The sequence below is a fragment of the Cladophialophora immunda genome, assembly GCF_000835495.1.
Source record: "Cladophialophora immunda strain CBS 83496 unplaced genomic scaffold supercont1.3, whole genome shotgun sequence".
Taxonomy (NCBI): Eukaryota; Fungi; Ascomycota; class Eurotiomycetes; order Chaetothyriales; family Herpotrichiellaceae; genus Cladophialophora; species Cladophialophora immunda.
The window spans coordinates 5,777,477-5,792,944 of NW_015622543.1; the positions used below are offsets into that span (position 1 = coordinate 5,777,477).

General features: G+C 53.6%; 7 protein-coding genes across 7 annotated transcripts; 2 read left to right on the forward strand and 5 right to left on the reverse strand.

Moving 5' to 3' along the window:
- Window positions 1–242: 242 nt before the first annotated feature.
- PV07_06335 (uncharacterized protein) lies at window positions 243–1,991 on the reverse strand (the record flags this gene model as incomplete). The annotated part of the gene is made up of 1 exon (XM_016393299.1): window positions 243–1,991. The coding sequence occupies one exon, from the start codon at window positions 1,989–1,991 to the stop codon at window positions 243–245; it is 1,749 nt and encodes a 582-aa protein (XP_016250818.1).
- Window positions 1,992–2,047: 56 nt separating this feature from the next.
- Window positions 2,048–3,925, reverse strand: PV07_06336 (uncharacterized protein). Its single transcript, XM_016393300.1, has 2 exons — window positions 3,622–3,925; window positions 2,048–3,576 (listed from the first exon to the last, which is right to left on the reverse strand). Exons 1-2 carry the CDS (start codon window positions 3,804–3,806, stop codon window positions 2,367–2,369), a joined length of 1,395 nt encoding a protein of 464 aa, XP_016250819.1. The 5' UTR covers window positions 3,807–3,925; the 3' UTR covers window positions 2,048–2,366.
- A 336-nt stretch (window positions 3,926–4,261) lies between these two features.
- PV07_06337 (uncharacterized protein) lies at window positions 4,262–6,534 on the forward strand. The gene has a single exon (XM_016393301.1). The coding sequence runs from the start codon at window positions 4,634–4,636 to the stop codon at window positions 6,431–6,433; it is 1,800 nt and encodes a 599-aa protein (XP_016250820.1). The 5' UTR covers window positions 4,262–4,633; the 3' UTR covers window positions 6,434–6,534.
- Window positions 6,535–7,092: 558 nt separating this feature from the next.
- Window positions 7,093–8,013, reverse strand: PV07_06338 (uncharacterized protein; the record flags this gene model as incomplete). The annotated part of the gene is made up of 4 exons (XM_016393302.1): window positions 7,093–7,450; window positions 7,501–7,668; window positions 7,729–7,846; window positions 7,893–8,013. 4 exons carry the CDS (start codon window positions 8,011–8,013, stop codon window positions 7,093–7,095), a joined length of 765 nt encoding a protein of 254 aa, XP_016250821.1.
- A 449-nt stretch (window positions 8,014–8,462) lies between these two features.
- On the reverse strand, window positions 8,463–10,192 carry PV07_06339 (uncharacterized protein; the record flags this gene model as incomplete). Its single annotated transcript, XM_016393303.1, has 4 exons — window positions 8,463–8,799; window positions 8,869–9,244; window positions 9,306–9,667; window positions 9,732–10,192. The coding sequence occupies 4 exons, from the start codon at window positions 10,190–10,192 to the stop codon at window positions 8,463–8,465; spliced, it is 1,536 nt and encodes a 511-aa protein (XP_016250822.1).
- A 2,169-nt stretch (window positions 10,193–12,361) lies between these two features.
- Window positions 12,362–13,628, forward strand: PV07_06340 (uncharacterized protein). Its single transcript, XM_016393304.1, has one exon. The coding sequence runs from the start codon at window positions 12,600–12,602 to the stop codon at window positions 13,386–13,388; it is 789 nt and encodes a 262-aa protein (XP_016250823.1). The 5' UTR covers window positions 12,362–12,599; the 3' UTR covers window positions 13,389–13,628.
- A 7-nt stretch (window positions 13,629–13,635) lies between these two features.
- PV07_06341 (uncharacterized protein) lies at window positions 13,636–15,468 on the reverse strand (the record flags this gene model as incomplete). The annotated part of the gene is made up of 4 exons (XM_016393305.1): window positions 13,636–14,260; window positions 14,317–14,630; window positions 14,687–15,295; window positions 15,369–15,468. The coding sequence occupies 4 exons, from the start codon at window positions 15,466–15,468 to the stop codon at window positions 13,664–13,666; spliced, it is 1,620 nt and encodes a 539-aa protein (XP_016250824.1). The 3' UTR covers window positions 13,636–13,663.

Consider the following 15,468-nt stretch of genomic DNA (forward strand, 5'->3'; position numbering starts at 1 on the left):
CACTCAAGAAAAACAATCGTATGATGATACAACTTCTAGCTGATTCACTAATTATGGTCGAGACCATTAATGGGTCAATGCGAAAAACTCTTTCTTTCCCCTTCTGATGTTCCTTCCCTCTTGATACATACCGAGCACCGATGTCGTTGGTCCAACCTTGCTGACTCTTTTCGGATGGTAGAGGCTGTGCAATAGCGATTGTTTAAAAGATTAAACCCATCATCGAATCTCCGAGCATTAACTCATGTACTTGTTCTTGCATGTCGCTCCATGGCGAGAAAGCCACCCTTAACATCTCCGATCCATCTCCACTTCTTTTTCCGCACAGCTGCTTGTTCTGCTGCCGCTTCAGCTTCAGTTCTTTCTATCAATTTCTGTGCTGCAATTTGACTATCGTTTCCCCGCTGGCAAACGAAGTATATTGATGGGAGTTGTTGTTCTCCGTCTGGTGTCTCCCTTGCTGGGCTTGGGGGGATTTGATCGGACTGGCCACTTGGCTTCGTGGGGAAGCTGTCGTGCCTTCTAGCCACGGGGATATGCGACTCCTGATCAATCAACCCTCCATCTGGTCCCATCTCAGGAGGCGGGCTAGCATTCGCTGCAAACCCAAGAACACCAAATGCTTCGCTTCCGTGCCTCAGAATCTGCGAGATTGGGATGTTCAAACTGTTCCGAACCTTCGGACCGAGTTCATACTCATGCTCTTCACGCACGTCGACCACAATAGGCTTGCTTTTCCTTTTTCCACTTCTGTCAGGAAGTGCTTCCGCCTCAGCATGCTCCCTTAGAAAGTCCTTTGCGTGAATTCTGTTATTCTCGCCGAGCAGTTTGACATCTTCGAAAACGCCACAAAACGCCTGATAGTCCAGTCTGCCGTTTGAGATCACTTCTGCCGTGACCTTGCTTAGACCTCTTGTTGCCAGAGCTTCGTCATCGCCGCATGCGACGCAATCCTTCCGCCGACCCCGCAAGCCAATTGTGCGGAACATACTTCGTGGATCAGCGGCGTAGGTGTTGTACAGGAGCATTGTATGTTGTGGCTTCTGTCTCAGCGTTTCCGTGGAAGCTCTCGTGCTGTCCGCCCGCCGTTCTGCTTCGGTTTGACGAGAGAAATGTCCGCCGCTCGTGATTATCTTGATAGCCTCTCCAGCCATCAAAGTCCCTATCACTCCAACAACCGGGCCTAGAATTCCTATCTCGCTGCACCCTCGTACTGTTTCCGGGGCCGGCGGGCGAGGAAACACACAGCGATAGCAAGGGCCCTTTTCGTCGCCTTCAAACGAAGTGGGCGGGGAATTGAGGACGATGAGCATACCCTCACCTCTCTGTGCAGCACCACTAACCAGCACTTTCTCCATTGCCACGCACGCATCCGAGATCAAATAGCGCGTCGCGGGATTATCTGTGCAGTCGAGGACAAGATCATACTGTGACACGACATCCAGAATATTGCTCGCGCTGGCGGATTCTTCATGGCAGATGTAAGCGATCTCGGGGTTCAGCTCTCGACATCTCGTGGCCGCGGACTGGACTTTACTCTGCCCCGAGCGTGCAGCAGATGCGGTGTGGACAATTTGACGGTGGAGATTGCTGATTTCCACATTGTCGCCGTCCATAAGACCCAATGTACCTATTCCCGCGCCGGCTAGGTACAGCGCCGCGGGTGAACCGAGCCCGCCCAGTCCAATAATGAGGACTTTGGAGGCTAGCAGAGATTCTTGACCGCGCAGTCGGACTTGAGGAACTAGCATTTGGCGGTTGTATCTGCCGGAAGCGAGAGATGGAGCAGGCAGAAGAGGAGAGGGAGATGATTGGATTTCCAGTTGGGAGGTCAGAGAGGTGGATCGTGCTTCATAATGTCCTTCTTCTGAACCTGACTGGGGACGCGCTTTGGGACCCGACATGTCCACGTCCTGTGTTTCTGATATGTCTGATATTTTGGCGGCTTGGGCGTCAATCGGAATCGGCGGATTGGCCTTGGGTGAGGGCATAGACCTATCTATACCTCAGTCAACGATCCGCTGAAACGAAAGAACAGAAGACCGAATACAAAATCAAACAAGAGTGTTCATTTATCAAGTCTCTGGTCTGGTTCCCAGCAGCGTTTGATCATCTTATCACCTGACACCTAGGCGATTGTCTTCCTGCAGGGGAGCATTCGTCTGTCCCTGAGGTGGCTATATTCATACATAGACCAATAGATCATACCATTCAACCCATCCATTGCTGTCGCTGGGTATCATGTCATACTTGTAACGCAACACCAAGATTCTCCGGTGTTCCCAGACAAAGTTCTGCCAGCTTCGGCAAAACAAATTTCCCGGCCACGCAGAGAGAAACACATGCAGAAACAATGGCGTCGGAACTTACTCGTCTTCTGGTTCGATCAGATCAGGAAGATGCTCGGCCTTCTCCTTGCCTTCCAGGACGTTGTATACAGCAGTAAGAAGAGGGAAGTCCTTCTCCATTCCCTTGTACCGGAGGAATTTATTGACTTCATGGGCAGTCAATGCTCCTTGAAGCTTCTGCCCATTAAGCTCCCTTTCCTGAATCTCCTCGATCGATTTGCCCTCCTGGATGCTCATTTTGGCGCACCGAAAGTTGCGGCCGCCAGAACACGAGGTGATCAAATCTGCAACCCCTGCCGACTCGACCGTGAATGTGTCAGACTGAATCGTATGAGGGAAGAATCTGTTTCCGAACTCTCTCATCTCCAGCAGACCAATTCGCATAACTGCTGCCTTGGCATTGTCGCCCCAGCCCAAACCGTCAACCCAGCCAGCAGCAACGGCGACGACGTTCTTCAAAGCACCACCCAGAGATACACCAGCTACGTCAGAGACTACTCGCACGTGAAAGTAGCGCCGGTGAAACAGTTTCTTCAACGTATCATGGTCGATTGAGTGATATTCGGCAGGGAGCGGCTTGAGCTGGACCTTGGATGGATTGCCGGAGACGTCCTTGTGTACCAATTTTGTCAAATCAACATGGCTTGAAGCTGGGCTGGGGCCTTGTGATGTGGCAGGTGTAGGTGATTGTGAATCCATCAATGGCGGGTCGTATGCAACTGTAGTTTCACTGAATTTCTCTTGGGCCACTTCACTGGCAATATTTGCTCCAGACAAGGCACCACAGTATATCCCCAGTTCCGCTCCAATAGTCTCGGAAAATAAGCTGATGGAGGATTCGTGGACGTTGACACCTTTGATGCACGAGATGCCTCGAGCGAAGGGTAGGATATGGCCACGGAGCTGTTTGCATAGGTTGAGAATAAATTGGTGAGGGAGATTGAAGATCAGAATAGTAGAGTTCTTGACTGAGTCGACCAGGCTCGGATTGGCAACGACGTTGGGAGGTAGAGCAATTCCAGGGAGGTATTTAACGTTCTCGTGGAAGGCGTTGATGAGCGTCGACAGCTTTTGTTTTCCTTTGCTAAATTCGGAGGACTCGTCATAGTGTTTTGATTTCTTGTCCAGTTCAACCTCCTCTTCATAAACCCACATCTGCACCTCCCGTTCGAAGAGCTCAGGGTGTTCTAGTGTGTTTTCTCCCACAAGTTTGGCAATAGTCGATCCCCTGTCTGCGTCAGTGAAGATCTCGTGGAGAGGGTCTAGTCATTACCAGTTTCCAGAACCGATCACGGTGACCTTGTGCTTCTTTGCATAAGGTGTTAGAGCAGACATCCTCACTCGAAGCCCGTCCATGGTGACGGGACTGCTGTGTCTTGGGACGGCCGAGAGCAAATGCGTGGGAACAAGAAGTCTAGAGAAACGAAGAAATAAAGGCGGGCGAGAAGGCAACAGCATCCAGCGCAGGATGGTTGCGAGCAACGGGAACCAGAAGCACTTCTCGTCGTGAAATTTGGTGAGTGGTGGGCTGGACACGAAAGGATTCGGCCAAAATGTTGGTCAACTCAACATCTCGCGTGACGCAGGAACATGTCATAATGGGAAAGGCTCATTGAAGTTAATGAGACCAGCTGATCTTTTCCTGCCCGCTAGTGGGGGGAGAATAGAGCTCCACCAGGCCAACGATTTCTCCTTCCGAGGCTGAGGGTGCCTAGCTTAGTGCCTACAAGTCAGAGAGTTAGGCTCCAAAGGGTCCCGGATGGGCACTGAAGGCACCCCGCGCTTGCTTATCGATAAGGGAAACCGCCTGCGCTAAAGTCACGATGATGAGAACCAACACTGCTCGGTCGCCGCACCCCTGCCATCGTGCAGGAAGCATCTACATGGTTCTAATGACACACTACCCTTTTGACCGTGAAGGCCGTGCGTGCTCGCAAGATAAATGTTCGCTGCACTGCTCTCGACAGCCTCTAATTACTCGAAGCCATAGGAGACACGATCGGCATATCGGGCGGCTCGACGATGGAAAGCCACCATAACAAGACGCACCTTGGGGGACAACTCCCCTCCTGCGGCATATCCAAGACTGGCGAAGACGCTGAGCATGGTTAGGCACCCAACATTGACGTGGGACGATGGCAGCGCAAGAAATACGAGGTTTCTCCTTAGTTCCCTGCATGGACCGCCAGACGCCTTTCCCTCGATCCGAACCCATTTGCGGTTCCTAGAGATTCAGCTGCTGTGATCATCAATAAACTTCGATAGAAGAGGCGGTTTGGTGGCCAATGTCTCAATCAGCCGCTGCTGCTCAGCCCCTTTATCTACCGCTTCTCGAAGGCGAGGTGATAAGGCTGGTAGATCTGCAACCAGGAATCGGGGAGGATCCTGTCTCGCTACGACTTTTGATCGCCGAATTAGGCCATCATCCTGACTACGAGGCCATCTCATATGTCTGGGGTGACCCAGGCCAAACCGTTCCGGTCCTTTGCAACGGAAGACCTCTCGCTATCACCGTCAGTCTCAATGCAGTCTTCAAGAGAGTTAGATACCCAGACCGATCCCGTCTCCTTTGGGCCGACGCTTTATGCATCAACCAATGGCACGACGATGAACGAAGCCATCACGTGGCCTTTATGGGGAAAGTGTACCGGTGGGCGAAAAGAGTGCTTGTGCATTTTGGGGACGATCTAAATGGAGACGCAGTAAACGTCTCTTCTCTTGTGAAAGAATATGCTACTTTGATCTCGAGATACAAGTCGGTACATGACATGCCAATTCTGTTAGCTGAGGATCCTGCTCTTGATGATCCAAGGTGGAAAACACTATCGAGATTTCACCACTTACCATGGTGGACCAGAGCATGGGTTGTTCAGGAGGTCGGGCTTGCTCGAGAACCGATCTGTTTATACGGGACTGAAGAGTTTGATTATCGTGATCTAATGAGGCTCGCTGTTTGGACAACAAGATGTGCGCCACACCTGGAATTCCGACATGACGTTTCTTTCGCTACAGTCCATACGGACTGGCTCGATTGGTCGCCCAATTGGCAAGAAACCTCTCCGGATCCCAGCCAGACTTTCCTAGGACTGATGAACCACTCGCGGTGGCTATCATGTCGGTTGAAGAAGGACCACATCTATGCCCTTCTGGGACATCCATTGGCTCATGTTGAGTCGAGCGAGGAGTTGATTGTTCAGCCAGCCTACAACAAGACTGACGAAGACGTTTACCTTGAGCTCGGGAAGACCTTGATAAGAGACCATGGCCTTCGTGTCCTATCTCCGGTAGACCACACAGAAGAAACCTGCAAGAGCCCTTTGGTTCCTTCCTGGCTGCCCTTTTACCACAATGTTGAGCTCACCGCATGCAATTTTGGCGTATTCCCAGATTTCTGGTACAAGGCGTCGGGGGAGTCTGAGAGAGAAGTCGTCATTGGTGCCGACGACTTGCATGTTCGAGGCTTGCTCGTTGACATTGTGCGGCATTCAACTCAGTTTACTGAGCGGGACTTGGAAGATCTTGGAAGGCTTTCGAAGGAGAGCCCTGCTGTGGACCATCAGGATGGACTGCTGGACCACATCATGGCCGAAGCCCTTGCTGAGGCAAGTGGCCAGGCCTACGATGCGGACGACAAAATCACGGCCCTAAGCTTGACACTTTGTGCTGGGTTGTCGAGGTACCGATGCGCGGAAGATGATCTTGATCAGCACTGCAAGGACTTTGCTGCCTACTACAAGGTTCGGAAAGGGCTACAAAACGAGGCTGATTGCCCTCCGTGGATGCTACGCGATCAAGCCACTGGAGACTATGAGAAGTACTTGACCGACATGAAGCTGGTATGTGAAGGAAGAAGCTTCATCTTGACCGAGAAGGGTCGTTTTGGTTTGGGGCCACTGATCGCGTCGCCCGGAGACATCTGCTGCATTCTTTTTGGCGCTACTATACCTTTCATCCTGCGGAGGACGGAGTCCGAAGGGTATTTCAAGCTTGTAGGCGAGGCCTATCTGCAGGGGCTGATGCGTGGAGAGGCGCTCGGCCAGAGCCCAGCAAGTAGCTGTGAAGAGCAGACCTTCATCATCTGCTAGGATGCAAGTGGGTAGTTTTCCCAGCTGTTCTTGGATTGTTCGTCGCACCACCATCGGAATTCGCCAGGTGATGCGCCGGCCAAAGCTTTATCTCTCGTTTCAGATCCAGTTCTCTATTTGACAATTCCTAGTGGCAGAAGAGTGAGAAGGTCTTCTCTCTGCGAAGTCACGGACGAGGCTGGCGTAGAAGCGTTGAAAAAGGGGCTGCCAAGCCTGGAGAGACCGCTTGTCACATACCGCATCGGATCCCAGTATGGATCCCCAGTACGGGGTACTCAGTCGCTCGACCAAGAGGGTCATTGCGAAATGGAATAGAAGTCCAAGTTGGAAGACGGAAACGAGCGCAGTCGTAGTAAGAACATGGATTCATATCTCTGTATGGCTCCAACACAGCCTCTGATCTGCGACACTACTCTCAAGCTAACGTGTGGTGTGATTTCTTCAACCTTGTGGTCCTCTGTGCCGTGTCCAACGAGCATTTGCTCTTGTTTCCGTCCCTCTGTCGACTTTGGTTTGGCAACATGCCTTCTGCAAGTGTGCAGGCACAATAAGCAAGCAGCTCCTGTCCATTCTCCTTGTCAACAATAAACTCAACCTTCCACTTTCATCATCTCGCAAAGAATTGGCCCATCGAGCCTGGTGTTTGTCTCCACAAATCTTTACCACAATGGAATTGCCTCCACGGCGTGACCGCGGTTGGTGGTGTCTGGAAACTTCCATGTCTCTGTTCTTGTCGGGATGTCGCGAAGTCTCATGTCTCCCGTCAATCGGATGTACGAACTGTGGGCCAAGGGGCATTCGTCGTTGAAGCACAGCGTGGGATTCGCGGCGTTGGGCTTGGGGCACAGGACGTCGTCGCCTTTGTTGAGATCGACCTTGAACCAACAGTCATCGGCCACCACAACGACTTGCCGACGGAAGAGGTTTGGATGCGCGCCCTGCCACATGACTGCTCTTGCTGGCTCGATCTCAGATGTGTGTGTGCTGCCATCTTCGAAAAGCCAACGCATGTCCGCTCTAATGTCCAGCAGTGAGTATGGGCTACCAGTGACGACTTTGTGACTTACAGTGTTGTTTCTGGATGTGTGAAGACGATGACGCGCATCCCTTCGTCTCCAAGCATGCAGATCGGCCTATAACTGCGCGTTAGCTGAGAAACGGGCTGGGAGGGGACGACAGACATGACGAGGTTGACGTATGACTGGTCACGATCAACTTTCAGGCTGATCCCACACCTACAACCAGTGTCAGCATCGTCTGACGGACAAGTCAACTTGCTGGCCAGGAGAACTTACACTGGACGGTGATCTACTTCATAAGCTTGTCTCATCTCGTTGACATTGACTGCTCGTGGAAGCTCGGACGTGGACGAGAGGCACTGCTTCTTATGGCGGCTGGGGCCATCTGCAGGGCCTATGCCATCAGGGCGTGATCAAAGGTATTTTTATATATAACTTACTTTCGATCTTGCAAGATGGACGCTTCTTCGACTCTTTATCAGAAAAATCCGACTCGCTAAAGTGTTCCGCCTGTTTCCGTGTGAGCAGTGACTTCCGGCGCGACAGGGATCTCAATACCATGGTTTCAGATGAATGGCGCGACTTGATCACGATCTTCCGGCACATTCTAGATGTCGCGCTAGTGTCAATGATCAGTTTGATGAGATTGGCGCGGTGATAGAGATGGGAAAAGAGAACAAAGTGAAAGAAGGCGCGACACTGAGGAGAGAATGAAGAGAAGGCAAATCTGTGCCACGCGCAGGAGAAGGAAAAAGAACGTAAACAGACAGACGGTTTTGTCTGCCGGACCGTGAATCACTTGTGAAAATTCATTGCTCGTGCCGCACGTCAGCTTGGACTGCAGTTTGAGTGAGTTATCCCTAAGGCAAAGGCATGGGCATTACTATCACAAGTCCGTTGTTTTCACCTACAGCTCACTTTCAATTCGGAGTACCCTAGGGCTCACGATCCAGGTACACTCTCATCACTACCCACCGGTCCGCGAGAGACTGGAGCATACAAGGCCGTGGTCACAGCATTGCCTTGGGCATGTACTTCATCGCCTGCCGCACACCAAGATCCGCCAAAATCTCCTCCGTCCCTCCAAGAATGGCATCGAACTTGTACGTGCGATGGAACATCTCGACATTCCTGCCCATGCCAGTGGTTGTGATACCCCGTCCCCCGAAGATATTGACGGCGTCGTCGGCGATCTCGTGGGCTGCGCGGGTGGCAAACATCTTGAAGAGCCCGATGGGGCCAGCCAAATGTCGGTTTTGCTCCTCCTGGGTCATGTTGCACATTTGGTAGGTGATGTTCTCGAGGTAGTTTTGGATGGCTTCGGCGTAAGCGATCATTCTGGCAAGTCTGGAAACACACACACAACGCATGTTAGCAAGGGTGGGAAGCAAAGAAAGAGAGGGAATAGATTCATACTTTTGTCTGATCACTGGTTCCTCGATCAATCTCTTCCCAAATACCCTCCGCTGGTTTGCCCACTTGATGCAATCCTCTACGATCATCCGGCTCGATCGAACGCTGAAGGTCGTGATCATCCACCGTTCGTGGTTGAAGTTCGTCATTATCACCCTGAATCCTTGATTCTCCACGCCGAGAAGATTCTCGACGGGCACTTTCACATTGTCGAACTTGATGAACGCGGTCCCGGCGGTTGTGGAATAGCTCGTCTTGATCTGGGTGGTCTCGACCCCTTCCTGTCTTTCGATGAGCAGCACAGAGAAACCCTTTTCGGTCTTGACGCCTGTGACGAAATAATCACAGAAGACTCCGTTGGTAATCCATTTTTTGGTGCCTGACACAAAGTATTAGAAGGAGGACGCAGACAGACGATCAAATGCGCATCTGGGGCTTACCATTGACAACGTAGTGCGTTCCGTCAGGGCTCTTGACGGCAGTGGTCTTCATACCAGCCACATCCGACCCGGCAAATGCCTCGGAGATGGCTAGACAGATCTTCTTCTTGCCTGACAAGCATTCTTCGGCCACTCGCTTTCGAACATGGGGCTTTGCATGGTATAGGACAGCTGGTAAGCTGATGATCATGCCGCCCAGGTTGCCGTCGTTGAAGGACCGAGTACCAGTTCGACAGAGCTCCTGGGTGATGATCATCTCGTGGAAGTAATCGAATTCTTCCGGCGTCACAGCGCCATTCATCAAGTTGAGTCCTTTGAGGTGAGGCCCGGGTCCCATGCGCATTGCATTCATTCCAAGGCGTCTGGATAATAATACATTGTTAGCTCATGCTGGAAGCGAGGACCCGAGATGTACGGAGTACATACCCCATCTCCTCGATAGTTGCGTCAGAAATCCTCTTTCCGCTGGTCTCCTTTTCCTGGGCTTCAGGAGTTAGAACCGTATCGACCCATACTCGCATTGCCCGCTGCAGCCGCCGATGGCTCTCCTTGAAGTAGGGGCTCTTGAATTGTGGTGTCAACCAGGTAGGCTCTCCATAAGGCACCAGACTGAGATCCCCGGGCTTTGGATATATGACCTGGGGCTTCTCGCCCTTGACCGTGCCAATGCATAACGACTTCTCATACTTCTGCAGGACTTCCAATCGGTGCAGATTGAAGAAGTCGACTGTTGCGTCAAGCCCTCCCACTTGCTCCAGCACCGTCGAGCCCCCGGGATGGGCATCGGCAAAGTCGGTCAAGTCGTAGACCTTGGAGTCGATGATACACCATAGGCTGTCGGCGGTGTTATTCTGCGACACCTCGTCCCTGGAGATTTCTCGGCTCATGGTGGGAGATTGATCTCTACCGCAATCTCTCGAACAAGGCTCGCGAGTTCTCAGAGACTGGAATGCATGATTTTCTGGGAAAAAAGAGGCCCAGCCTGGGGGCTTACATAGGGGATCCGCCTCGGCTGACGCTGGGATCTGGATTTATATATTAGTGATACGCTTGTCGCGGAAGAGGTCTAGTCTTTGCGGACGCCAACCTGACCTCTCCCTGCTTTCCATTTAATAATCTCGAAGAAGGACTGTCTCGACCACGGTCCGCGCGACTCGACACGATGGCGTCCTGCTCGTCTTGTGGGGAGAGGATTTGTGATGTTCTTACGCACGAATGCCTACTACCGCATCACATGTTGACACTCAGACGCCATGATCAGATACAAGGTAACTGACAATGTACCTCGGACGCGCTCAGAGTGGGTTGGCCGGGCCTGCTGGCTGATTACTACACCTGATTCGTGATTGTGATTCTGGATATGAAGCCCGGCAGAGGGCCGAGTGACTTCCTGCTCTCTGCACGGCCTATTCCCACCAACTCTCCAGAACATCCTCTTGTGTCCTCTCTCTAGACCTAGATCATGGCTTTCGATACACCCCTGACGCGCAAGTTGGGCATCAGGGTCCCCGTTGTCCAGGGCGGCCTCCAGTGGGTTGCATATGCCGAGCTCGCCGCCGCCGTCAGCAATGCTGGCGGTCTTGGAATCATCAACGCCTTGACGCAGCCAGACCCAGAGCACCTGCGACAAGAAATCAGAAAGACGCGGTCGTTGACGTCGAACCCCTTTGGCGTCAATATCACCTTGCTACCGGCCCTCAACCCTCCGGACTATCCTGCATTCACTCAGACAATCATCGATGAGGGTGTCAAGATCGTCGAGACCGCCGGCAACAGCCCAGGCCCCGTCATCAGGAAGTTGAAGGAGGCCGGCATCATTGTGATCCACAAAGCCACCACGATCAGACATGCGAAAGCGGCCATCAGACTGGGAGTGGATATCTTGTCGATCGACGGGTTCGAATGTGCCGGCCACGTGGGCGAATCCGACATTGCCTCCCTGATCTTGAACAGTCGCGCCCGTCAGGAACTAGGCAACACCCCTTTTATCGCGTCTGGCGGGTTTGCCGATGGCTATGGCTTGATGGCAGCGCTCAGTCTGGGCGCGGCGGGCATCAACATGGGCACTCGGTTCATGTGCACGGTCGAGGCCCCCATCCACCTGAATGTCAAGCAGGCCATTGTGAAAGGGGACGAGCATCAGACGACGCTCATCCTGAGGCGGTGGAAGAACACCAGCCGCATGTTCAGCAACCAGATGACGGCCAAGACCATCGAAATCGAATCCACCAGCAAGACTGGCGAGTTTGCTGAGGTTGCTCCGGTGGTGAGCGGTGCCCGAGGCAGGGAAGTTCTTACTGGGGGCGACATTCAACACGGGGTAAGTCGTCACCACGCATTGCAGCTTCTAAGAGTTATGTTGTTTGCTAATCCGTTGTCACAGGTGTGGTACGCTGGGCAAGTCATGGGCTTGATCTACGACATTCCAACTTGTGCAGGACTCATTGCCCGCATTGAGCGCGAGGCGGGAGAGGTCTTGTCCAACCTTTCGAGTTCGATCCCGAGTCCGCTGCAAGCTTCCAGGAGCAAGTTATAGTTGTAACCAGTGCGTGCTGTGATTGATGGACATTTTGTAAGAGAAAGGGCTGGAAACTGAGCCTCATCGACCGGCGATTAGATCTGCCTTGCGCAGCAGGCGCCTAGACTGAATAGATCTGTCTTCTTCGGATCCAAGTATCAAGCTTGTCATTCTGTATATACTCTGTACAAGGCTGTTTGGCCAACCCTTGTAGGCAACTCAATGCCTTTTTCCCGCCTGATGAACTTCTCTGCCTCCCTCCTCCTCCTCCTCCTCCTCAGACCCTGGGCCGCCATATCGCTCCATCCCAGACCTCGGACTATGTGATAGATTCTCATCGACACCGTAGCCAGCTTCTCTACGTACGAAAGACCCCTACCAATATCTAACATGTGCCGCTTATTACTATTCCATCCACTGAACTAATAAGGGGCACACTACACACTGTATGGCCCCACGGGGCAACACGGCGTTTGGTCGCATACCGAGGCTCGTCCCGCCGTGGTCAGGGCTGGATTACTGATTCTTGAGAATGACGCGATTTTGATCACCTTCTAAATAACAACATGCTTCAATATCAATTTGTACTTTGACTTGATTCAGCTTCCATCTAATCCAGTTTGCCGGCCCTTTCTCGGCCTCGACATCGACACATAACAGTGACAAACCCGCTTAGTGTTGTGAGAACATTGAAACAAAAAAAGGCAGAGCAATACCTACCGTCCACCAGTCCCAAACAACACTGCTCCGGCAGCCGACCATCTCTCAACCCGACCATGTCTCTGAACTCGCAAAAGAAGCCCGTCATCGCCGTGGTGGGCGCTGGACCGGGCATTGGCGAAGCCGTGGCCCGCCGCTTCGTGGCCGAGGGCTTCTGCGTGGCGCTCCTGGCGCGCACCGAGGACAAGCTGCGCAAGATGGCGCAGGGCATCGACGCCGACTACGGCGCGGGCGCGGCGCACTACTACATCACGGACCTGCGGCAGGAGGAGTCGGTGGTGACGAGCTTCCAGTGCATCCGGGCGGAGCTGGGCCCCGTGGGCGTGCTGGTGTACAACGCCGGGGCGCGGCGGGTCAACGGGCGGTCGATCCTGGACACGACGTCGGAGGAGTTTGAGAACTTCACCAAGATCAACCTGTTCGGGGCCTTCTGGGCGACCAAGTGCGTGCTGCCGGACATGCTGGCGGCGGGCCGGGGCACGATCCTGCTGACGGGCGCGACGGGGGCCCTGCGCGGCAACCCAGGCCTGGCCTCGTTCTCGCCGGGCAAGTTCGGCCTGCGCTCGCTGGGCCAGATCATCACGCGCGAGTACCAGGCCCAGGGCATCCACGCCGCGCATATCATCGTCGACAGCCCCGTCGACGGCAAGCTGATCGGCGAGTGGTCCCGCCGCCAGTGGCAACGCACGGGTCAGGCCGACAAGCTCGACGACGTCTCCGGCCACCTCGTCGCCCCCGCTGACCTGGCCCAGACCTACTGGTTCTTGCACACCCAGCCGCGCAGCGCCTGGACGCACGAGTTGGACGCCCGCCCGCAGAAGGAGAATATGTTTTCCAAGTTGTGAAGGAAAGGGAAGGCCTCGGGTCCGGCTACATAGGGACGTTTGGTTCGTTAATCAGGAGTAATTTTGCCTCAGAGTCAAAAATCCCCGGCATTCTGACATAGGTGTTTTTGGGATGAATGGATCAAGCTTTTTACAATCAGATACAATCTTCGCATGTTGGCCCATGTTCATGTGTCCTGCTTTCGCAGCTAGGGCCCATCGGGCTCGATCCACGGTACCCAAATGATGATAAGTTGTTCCAAGTTCTGTCGATACCAGGTACATAATCTACCAAATCACAGCCGTGCCATCTCCTTCTTGGCCTGCTCGGCCAGGACCCGGCGGAGCACCTTGCCAGCGTTGCTCTTCGGGATTGCATCGACAAACCTGATCCCGCCTCTCAACCGCTTGTGCGGCGCCACCTTCTGGTGCAACCAGTCGCAGATGTCCTTCTCCAGCGCCGGGCCACTCGCGTATCCCTTGGCCGCCACGACGTACGCTCTGGGGAGCTCGGTCGCACGCTCCGGACTGTAGACGCCGATGACAGCGACGTCGTTGACAGCCGGGTGCGCCAACAGCAAGCCTTCTAGCTGGGCGGGCGCCACCTGGAACCCGTTGTACTTGATGAGCTCCTTGACGCGGTCGGTGATGTAGAGGTTGTGGTCCTTGTCGATGTATCCGATATCGCCGGTGCGGTACCAGCCGTCGAGAGTGATAGAATCCGCAGTGGCCTTCGGGTTATTGTAGTATCCCTTGCAGATGTTGGGCCCCTTGATCCAGATCTCCCCGGTCTCACCCAGAGCCACTTCCTTGCCGTCATCCATGCATTTGAGCGAGATGGAGGGGAGGAGGGTTCCGGCGGAACCCACTGTCTTGTTCCATTGTTCCCACGACTGGAGGTGATGAGTTAGGCGTTAGAGTCAACAAGGAGGAACTGCTCTTCACATACCTGCGAAGCCACGCCCGGGGACGCCTCTGACAAGCCATATCCTTGTTTGATGGGCACTTTCAGCCGCTTGTAAACCATCTCCACCAGATCATTCGTCAAGGGGGCCGCGGAGGAGTGCATCATCCGTAACGAGCTCAGATTGTATTTTGCAATGAGCGGGTGTTTGGCGAGCAGCAGGACCACCGGTGGGACGACGTAGGCGATTGTGATGTGTTCCTGTTGGATGATGCGACAGAACGGCTCCAGCTCGAATCGTTGCATGATGTAGACCGTGATCCCTCGATACACCGGGCTGAGAAGAAGCACCGCGAGACCTAAAGGGGAGGCATTTAGCAGGTTTCAACCTCATATGGGTCGCGCGTGGACTAACCATAGATGTGATATAGGGGAAGGAAACCAATCGTTCTGTCCCTGCTCCAATGCGTCCGCTGCGCATCCATCACAATTCCTTGCAGGAGATTCGTCACAATGTTCTCGTGTGTCAACATGACGCCTTTCGGCAGTCCGGTGGTGCCTGAAGAATACACCAAGAAAGCGAGATCTTCCTTTGGATCGATCGAGACCTTCTCTACGACAGTCGAAGAGCCTTGTAGGTCCGAGAAGTGTTGAAATCGACCTTTGGGATCTCGTGGGCCGACCAGAATGATCCGATCCAGAGGCAAGCCGGCCAGCAACGCAGCCTCGCGAGCGGTTTCGAGACATGCGACATGGGTCGTCAATGCCTTGGCTTGGGACGACTTGAGCTGTGACACGAGTTCGCCGACAGTGTAGAGGTTGTTGAAGGGGCATGCGATGCCACCAGCCCAAAGAGTGCCGAAGGTAACAGGTGCGATCTCGGCGCTGTTGGGGGTAAAGACAGCCATCACGTCGCCCTTCCGCCAATTCCATTGACTCTGAACGCCTTGTCCAAAGCGACGGGCAGCGTCCCGAACATCTCGCAGCGTGTGCTGCTGCTGTGCCGCAACATCGACATATACGACTGTCAGGGTTGTGAGCAGGCTGCTGGGAAAGGCATTGGGGCAAGGACTGTGCCCATGCCCGGGGTCACTTACCATGATCCTCAGGATACTCCCGATCAGTGCGATCAAAAAGAAATGTCCAGACGTCCACTGCAGGGATAGAGATGGGTGGATGGGCGGATTCGATAGGCAT

Coding starts and splice junctions, on each gene's coding strand:
- PV07_06336 (XM_016393300.1), bottom strand. CDS start 3,806: ATGCTGTTGCCTTCTCGCCCGCCTTTATTTCTTCGTTTCTCTAGACTT. Junction 3,577..3,621: donor GTGATCGGTTCTGGAAACTG/GTAATGACTAGA, acceptor TGACGCAGACAG/GGGATCGACTATTGCCAAAC.
- PV07_06337 (XM_016393301.1), top strand. CDS start 4,634: ATGTCTCAATCAGCCGCTGCTGCTCAGCCCCTTTATCTACCGCTTCTC.
- PV07_06340 (XM_016393304.1), top strand. CDS start 12,600: ATGTCTCTGAACTCGCAAAAGAAGCCCGTCATCGCCGTGGTGGGCGCT.